The sequence below is a fragment of the Tupaia chinensis genome, unplaced genomic scaffold (genome assembly GCF_000334495.1).
Source record: "Tupaia chinensis unplaced genomic scaffold, TupChi_1.0 Scaffold144952_1, whole genome shotgun sequence".
NCBI classification, from domain to species: domain Eukaryota; kingdom Metazoa; phylum Chordata; class Mammalia; order Scandentia; family Tupaiidae; genus Tupaia; species Tupaia belangeri.
This window is the reverse complement of record NW_006204812.1, coordinates 387,040-395,638: the sequence shown is the minus strand read 5'-3', so window position 1 is coordinate 395,638 and position 8,599 is coordinate 387,040. Positions and strand designations below refer to the sequence as shown.

Below are 8,599 nucleotides of genomic sequence, written 5' to 3'. Positions count from 1 at the left end.
CCCCCCCCATGGGGGATGGCCACGCCACAATCCCTTCTCCTCCATTCTCCTCTTGGGATCTTGGGCACTCACGCACATGTGCCCAGCATGAGTTTTAAGCCACCAGGTCCAGGACTCGAACCGGGGTCAACTACATGGGAATCCAGCAACATAGCCATTACGCTAACTACTGGTACCAGAGCTATAATATCTTTAAGGTAATTATTTCTTTCTGTCGTCAGCCATCCAGGGGTCAACCTCTGATCAGTTGTATCATATTCAATTATTCTGTGTATTAATTAACATATTTAGATATCTGTCACGAACATCTCCCCTTAAATTAATTAATTCCATTTTCATAAAAGTATAGTAATAGTTTTTGCTGTTTTACAGGGTAAGGCACATCAAAGACTTCATTGAAAAATATCAAGGATCTCAAAGAAGTCCTCCCTTTTCCCTGGCAACAGCACTTCCTTTCCTCAAGTTGCTAGATGAAACACTTACCCTGGAAGAAGCAGATTTACAGAATGCTGTCATCATTCAGAGACTCCAGAAAATGGCTGAGCCTCGCAGGGCACTTTCATGACATTGAGTTTTACTAGACTACATGGAAAAAGTGGATGGTTGTAAGGGGACATGCAAACCAAAATGGAGAAAAGAGGTCAGATTCACTGGACTTTTGCCTCAAGTACTACTTAACTCTCTCCTGATAAGATTTTTAAATAAGTACAAGGTAGGAAAGCAACATATGACTGGAAACGATATCCAATGCACTTTTTCCAAAGGGATACTCAGAGAAAAAAGGTATGCTTATTTTCAAATACCAATTAACCAGTACAAGATATATTAAATAGCTATATCATTTAGAATCTTAATGTGATATAAATTAGGAAATATGTTCACAACATCAGTCATTCAAACATCATTCCCAAAAAGCAGGGATTTATTTAAATGTTAGCCATCTCAGAGTTCTATATGGCAATACATTAAAAAATTATATATGGCAGTTTAAAAGCATCAATAGTTATTCTATAACTCAGATACAATCAAAAGACTGGAAAGACCTGTTTTCATCAAACCTAAACCTCAGAGTATTCTCAGTGTCATTCAGCAAGATACATACTTACGTATTAATTTAGCAACAGTATCTAAAATGTATTTTAATTTAAGAATAAAATTTAGCATTTGAGATTAGCCATTCATTTGCCCCCATTCACTTAGAATCTGAAGCCCATGTTGTCACATTACTAACTAATGAATATTTTAAAAACAAATCACATATTTTCTATTTCATATATCAGAGTCACCTTGTCTATACATTAAAGGATTATTTATTACCTTCTGATGTCACCAGGATAAAAATACTTTGTATCTTACCCTTTTAACTAAAACCAGTTAGTTCTCAAATCTCACTATTAGATTGAATTGCCTTGCCTGTAAATAAGTTTTACAAAGTTTTATTGCAAGTGACTTACCGAATCAGATTTAAAGTGAACTGTAAATGGAGTGTGCCAGAGAACCAAGTGGCCCATATCAGCTATAATCTTCACAGGCCGCTAGATGTGTGCTACACAGCTGCAGTTCTCAAGCCCTTTGGCTTCAAGGTATTTGGTTTATGTGGACTGTGGCTATATGAATAATATATTAAATGCTAAAAGTTTTTAAATAGTTACTCGTTTAAAAACAATAACCTTCAAACAAAAAGTTTTAGTGAGAAAACCAGCTTCGTGTTCCATTTTTGCAAGGTATCTTTACTGTCTGGCGCAAGGAAGACAGATTTGCATCTCTCCTTACATTCCATCTGTTGTGATATTACACATAATATATCCTCTGGAAAACACTTCTGTACACTCATGCGAGAATGACAAAGGAGCAAATTATGCCTTAGTATGATTCTGAAGAAAGTTTTGACATTGCAGTTCTCCTGAATGGGTCTTGGGAATCCCCTGGGGTCCCTCAATCACACTTGGAGAAGCAATCGCATAAGGCAGTGTTTTGCAGTGCTTCTTAATTGCCGTGATCGTGTCTATTCCTGCCACATACTACAGACATCCATGGTATTCGGGGTGAATCCCAGATCTCCGTGCTGTTATTCTCCAGTGATTCTATGCCATGTGGTGGAAGTGATGCTTTGCAGGAAATTCTGCACTGTGGTTCCACCTTAAGAAAATAAATCCTGCATGCTTCACCATGGACAGTGGAAGATCCACTGAAAGACCCTTTAAGTTTTATCATGGTCCCTACACTTGGCTCTCAGAGAGGATGATCCCTTTGAACTAATAACCTATGCTCTTATCGCCTGTAGCACGGCTGAGACAAGTCTGAAGCATTTAAATGAGGTTTAAATGTTTAAAATAAATTAACAAAAGGGAACTATATACATAACCAGGTGACCGGGTTTATAAAATGTATCACCTGTTTGCAGTCTGTTTTAAGAGTGCTTCCCTTTCTAGTTGCCAACCTTCATGTGGCAGAGATTTTTTTTTTTTTTTGGAAGAGAGGAAGGACAAAGGACAGAGCCTTTCCCTTTGCACTTAACTCTCAGTAATGATCAGGTACATAGAAAATAAGTATTTGTTGTCAGTAATGTTTACGCAGCAGGATTAGAGCCTTTTCTCTAATATCATTCTTATTTTAAATGAAGGAAGGATGATAACGTCAATGAACTTATCTTTCAGATATAGAAAATAACTGACGATGATTGTTAATATATGTTCATCAGTCTGTAAGGAAATGTTTCATATAAGCCTATCATGAAGTACTTTCATTTGCATGATTTTGATCAATATTTTCTTCTCCCTATATTTCTGTAAAAAGCCTCATCAGAATATTTCTTATGTACCTACAGGAAAGCCTCCTTTGTGGATTTTCCAGTTTATAATTATTTAACCAAAAGATGCATTGGAGGTTCTCTTGTGTGCACATGTAGAATATATCCCAGTGAGAAGTTCCCATAGAGAAAGATCTGTCATGAGCAGTAACCTCCAACTTTGTGTCTATGGAAACTTTCATTAATGTGAATAGTATTCTCAAAGGTTTTCTAAAATGAGAATAATAGATAAAGCTTTTTACCTGAAACTTTAAAAATTATGAAGTTTTAAGCTAAATGTGTAGAATACTTAAAACAGGTTGACTTTGGAAACTTAAGTTGGATTTGTCATGAGATGGAAACGCTAAAATAAGCAAGCATCTTAGGTGTGGAATACAATTTGACCTGGGGCTGGCAGGTGGCATGGTGGTTAATGAGCTGGACTCCCACATGGCCAACCGTGGTGTGAGTCCCAGACCTGGCAGCTTGCCTTCTCACTTTCTCTCTCTCTGTCTCCCTCTGGTCAAATTAAAAGATAAATAATAAGGAGAAATAAAATTAAATAAATAAATATTTTTTAAAATAAAATAGAAAAACAATTTGACCTAAGCAGTTGTTTCAAAACTGTCATTAGTCAGTTTCTTGTAAATAATTGTTAGGACTAATATAGAGAAATACATTTTTAATTTTATAGACACTGATTTGTTGGTTAAATTGCTATGCATCATTTTGGCGAAAAAAATCTTATTTATTTTCTGTACTTTTCTCATTCAATACACATCTCATGATGTTTCAGTATGTTGCTAATACGTATGTGTGTGTCTATTTCAGTGCCTTACAGTATTTTTAAACAATCTTTTGCTAATGGTTAAAGAACTGTTCTCTTAAGGATGAAATACTGTTCGTTAAGAGGATCTGTGAAATTATTCCACTTGTTATAAAGTAGTTACATTTGGGTGCATTAGTAGGTTTGAGAATCACCATTTTTTTAGGTGCCTTTACTTTGACCATTACTTTCAGTTAATCCTCAGAAATGTGAAACTGTGATGTTTTTACAACTAATCAAATGGTTGTTTATTTTTTAAAGCATTCTTTGTGCCCTAAGTTGAACTAGTGTTGAAGACTAGTAGGATTTACTCCTTCGTTTTTTCTCTTCCTAAGTATAAATTGTTTAACTTAAAAAGTGCTCATCACATTAAATCCTCAAATAGAAGTGGCTCATTCAGTAGTTTAATATTTGGTTCTTTGGGGGGAAAAAATGGTTCTTTGTCATTTGTTTTAAATGTATTTCTTTTGGCACAGGTAATTCATATCTCTTGTAAAAATATTTAAATGCAGATATGCTAAAATGATCTATAAATCAGCTATTATTCCATCATTCGAAGATAACCCAGCCACTAATAACATTTTGGTGTGCATCCTTTCAGATAATTTTCAGTGTGTCAGTTTTTAGTTTGTTTTCATTAAAAGGCTGCTACCTTGGTTATTTTAGTCCTGCTGCTTTATCTGTTGATATTTAATTTGTTTTGTCTTTTTTGGTAAAAATCTTGTGTTAGTGGGCCCCGCTGCAGTAGTTCCAGAGGTAGGACACTGCTGCATGAGACCGGGGACCTGTGTGGGAGGCCTGGGTTTAGCTCCCAAACCAACCCGACTGTGCTAGCTTGGAGGCTAGAGCAGGAGGACTGTGACATGGTAAGATCCTGTCAAAGATGGGTAGCTCTGGGGATCAGCAGATCACCTGTGTGTGCATGCCCAAAATCCCAAAAGGAGAATGGAGGAGGGCCATCCCCTCTTGGGGGTGATTTCTTGCTTTCTGTCTGTCTCTGTCTGTCTCTGGAGAGCACACACACCCTATAGCAAATATCTCTCTTTTAAAAAATTAGATTCCTAGCTCTCTTTCTTTCTTTCTCCCTCTCTCTCATCTGAAAAAAAAAAAAAAAACATTAAGAACATACCATCACTTTAAATAAGATAGTATCTATTATTATGAGAAAAATTGCTTTTGTTTCAATTATATTTCTATAAATAAATGTAATTGGATAGGAAGTATTTCCATACATGCTAAAAATGCATACAAAAATTATGCACTGGGGCCAGCAGGTGATGTGGTGGTTAAGGCATTAGATTCCACATCACTGACTGAGCGGTTTGAGTCCAGGACCCAGTGGTTTGAAAGTCACACCAGGCACATGTGTGTGCATGTTAAAGATCCTGAGGAGAATAGAATAGAGTGCAATGTGGCTGCTCCCTCCCCACAGCCCAGAGGCAGATGTAGGGGTCAGGAGGGATTTCTCACTCCCCCTGCCCTCTAAGAAACAAACAAACAAAAGATGCCATTTATTTTTGGAGAGGTGTTTTTGTTTGTTTGTTTGTTTTTTGCTATAAGGAACATGTGCTTGCCAGAGAGGCAGAGAGACAGAAAGTGAGAAATCACCCCCCAGGGGGGATGGCCATGCCGCAATCCCTTCTCCTCCATTCTCCTCTCGGGATCTTGGGCATGCACGCACACATGCCTGGTGTGAGTTTAAGCCACCGGGTCCAGCACTCAACCATGGAAGTTCAGTGACATAGCCATTATGCCAACTGCTGGTCCCCAAAGATACATTCAAATGTAGATTATGAGGTCAGCTTGTGGCAGTGGTGGTAGATAAGGCCACTGATCCCACCTACTTTAAAAAACTTCAGTCACTGTGTAAGAGCATGCCCAATATCCCAAAAGGAGGAGAAATGAGAAAGGATTGCAGTATTACCATCTCTCATAGTTAGTGCTTTATCACTCCCTTTCTCTGTCTCTTTCTGAAGTAAGCATGCCCTCTGGAAATTTTTTTAAAAGTGATTTTCTAGGACCAGACCTGTAGCCTACTGCTTAAGGGAGCCGTAATCCACATGGCTGACTGCAGTTTAAATCCCAGCCCCATGGGCTTGAAAAAACAGGTACATGCAAATATGTTCCCCAAATCCTGATAGGTTAGCGAACTGGAGAAGGGGTGGTGGTGTGGCCACACTCCACTGAGGGGTGCTTTCTCTGTTTCTCAGTCTCTCTCTCTGGCAATCACAAGTGCCCTCTGGCAATTAAAAAAGAAAAAAAAGATGATCAGAAGAGATTATATTAGATTATGATTAACTTCCAAGGAATTAAATATTTAGTATGTGCATTATTCAATCTGTCCTTCCACTGCAGTCTTGATAACCAAGATAACCAATATTGTAGGAACTGAAGCACAGAAAAATGGAATGACTCGCCCTGAATTGAGTAGTATATTCCTTTTTTTTTTTAAGATTTATATATTTAATTTCATTTATTATTATTTTTATGAATTTGCTCTAGGGCACATGTGCTCACCAGAGGGACAGAGAGGAAGAGAGAGGAGGAGAGTGAGGAAGCAAACCCTGAGGCCAGAGACTCAAACTGTGGTTGGCCATATGGGAGTGCAGCGCCTTAAGCACTATGCCACCTGTTGGCCCTGGGTAGTGTTTGCTTTAGAATTAGATTTATTATACTAAACCCATAATTCAAAACAATAGTTGGCTTGCAAAATTTAATTTATTTATTTCCAATGCAAAAGTCAGGAGAAAAGCAGTTCAGGGCTGATATATCAACTGAAATCATCAGGTTCCTATACTGCTGATCTGCTAATGTCGGCACTCTTGACTCACAGTCTGGTCTGAAGATGACTGTACTAGCACCAGCAATCGTGTTTGCATTTCAGCCAGTAGGAAGAAACACATCCTTGTCCTTTTTAATTTAAACATCTTTATTGAGATATAATTTACATACTGTATGATGTGTTAAAACTCTACCTAATAGAGTTTTAATTGAGCAAATCTTTTTTTCCTTTTTTTTCGGGGGAGGGGAGGTTTTTGCTGTAGAGCACATGCGCTCGCCAGAAAGACAAAGAGAGACAGAGAGACAGAAAGCGCGAAATCACCCCCCAGGGAGGATGGCCACGCCACAATCCCTTCTCCATTCTCCTCTCGCGATCTCGGGCACACACGCACACGCACCTGGCATGAGTTTAAGCCACCGGGTCTGGGACTCGAACCGCGGTTGACTACGTGGGAGTCCAGCGATATAGCCGTTACGCCAACTGCTGGTCCCAGAGCAAATCTTAACATGATTCAAATTGGACAGTTATTCTCAGACTTCTGGACAACTCTGTCTAGCGTCATGGTCAACTTGTTATTAAAGTTCCAGAAAAGGAAAGTGATGTATACGGAAAGGAGAATATGACCTTCAGAAATGAAGGTGAAGGAAGGAGGCAGGGAAACAAATTGGGTTGGTTACATTCTTAAGTTTGTCTGCATTAACACAGTTTAAAAGACAGGATGCCTGTGATTTGCTATAACTTAGCAAACAGCTCAGAAAAACAGCCTGATGTGTCTGATTTCGGCCTTTGCACAGGAATCCAAGTGTGGGAGTACAGTGGCTGTTTTAGGTCAAAATAGTTTAACAGATACATTCATGGAAAGTCAATGCAGTGGTTTTTAGTGTATTCATGGGGTTGTACAAGCATCAGCACAATCTAATTTTAGAACATTTTCATCCCTTAAAAATAACTCCATACCTGTTAGTAGTTGCTTCCTACCCTCAGTCTAAGGCAACCACTAATCTACATTCTGTTTCTCTTTGCCTATTCTAGACATTTCATATAAATGGCATCATATAATGTGTGATGTTTTGTAATTGATGTTCACTCAGCATGTCTTTTTTTGTAGAGATTTTTGCTATAGAGCATGTGTGCTCATTGGAGAGACAAACAGAAAGCAAGAAATCACCCCTGCGAGGGAATGGCCACACCACAATCCCTTCTCCTCCATTCTCTCAGGATTTTGGGACCACGCGCACATACACCTGGCCTGAATTTCAAGCTGCCGGGTCCAGGGTTCAAACCATAGTCAACCATGTGGGAGTTCAGTGCCTTAACTACTAAACCACCTGCTAGCCCTTAGCATGTGTCTTTAAAAGTCCATCAGTATAGTAGTATGTATCAGTCTTTAATTCCTTTTTTGTTATTATTATTTTTGCTATAGGGCATGTGTGCTTGCCAGAAAGAGACAGACGGAAAGACAGAAAGCAAGAAATCAACCCCCAGGGTGGACGGCCACACCACAATTCCTTCTCCACTCTCCTCTTGGGATCTTAGGCATGCATGCACAAGTGCCTGGTCTGAGTTTAAGCCACCAGGTCTGGGACTCGAACCACAGTCAACTACACGGATGTCCAGTGACATAGCCATTATACCAACTGCTGGTCCTTCTTTCATTCCTTTTTATTGCCCAATAATAGTCTATCATATGAACATACATTTTTTTTATGGTTTTTGCCATAGGGCATGTGTGCTCACTGGAGAGAGGGAAAGTGAGAAATCCCCCTCCCCTTAAAGGAAATGGCCATGCTGCAATCCCTCCTCCTCCAGTCTCTCACGACTTTAGGCATGTATACCCAGATGCTGGTGTGATTTTCCATTTTTTTTAATTGTCAGAGGATGCATGTACTTACCAGAGGGAGGGAGAGAGAGGAAGCACTCCCCAGTGGAGCATGGGTACTCTACAGTCCCTTCATTTCCCCATTCTGTCAGGATTTGGGGAATGCATGCGCATGTGTTCCCACGGGTCAGCCATGTGGCACTTGACTCTCTTAATCACTAGGCTAGGTAGGGGCCAGCCCAGATATACCACATTTTATTTATCCTTTTAAAACCTAATGGAGGGACCAGCAGTTGACGTAATGGCTATGTCGCTGGACTCTATGTAGTCAACCCCGGTTTGAGTCCTGGACCCAGTGGCTTAAACTCACACCGGGTGCGTGTG

At 39.4% G+C, this 8,599-nt stretch overlaps 1 protein-coding gene across 1 annotated transcript in view; it reads left to right on the top strand.

Moving 5' to 3' along the window:
* UBXN2A (UBX domain protein 2A) overlaps window positions 1-4,272 on the top strand; it is a 26,002-nt gene extending 21,730 nt beyond the window's left edge. The window contains exon 7 of the mRNA XM_006167657.3: window positions 373-4,272. Coding sequence (XP_006167719.1) covers window positions 373-565 — 193 coding nt within the window. The 3' untranslated portion in view covers window positions 566-4,272. The remainder of the gene's footprint in view (window positions 1-372) is intronic.
* Window positions 4,273-8,599: the final 4,327 nt, after the last annotated feature.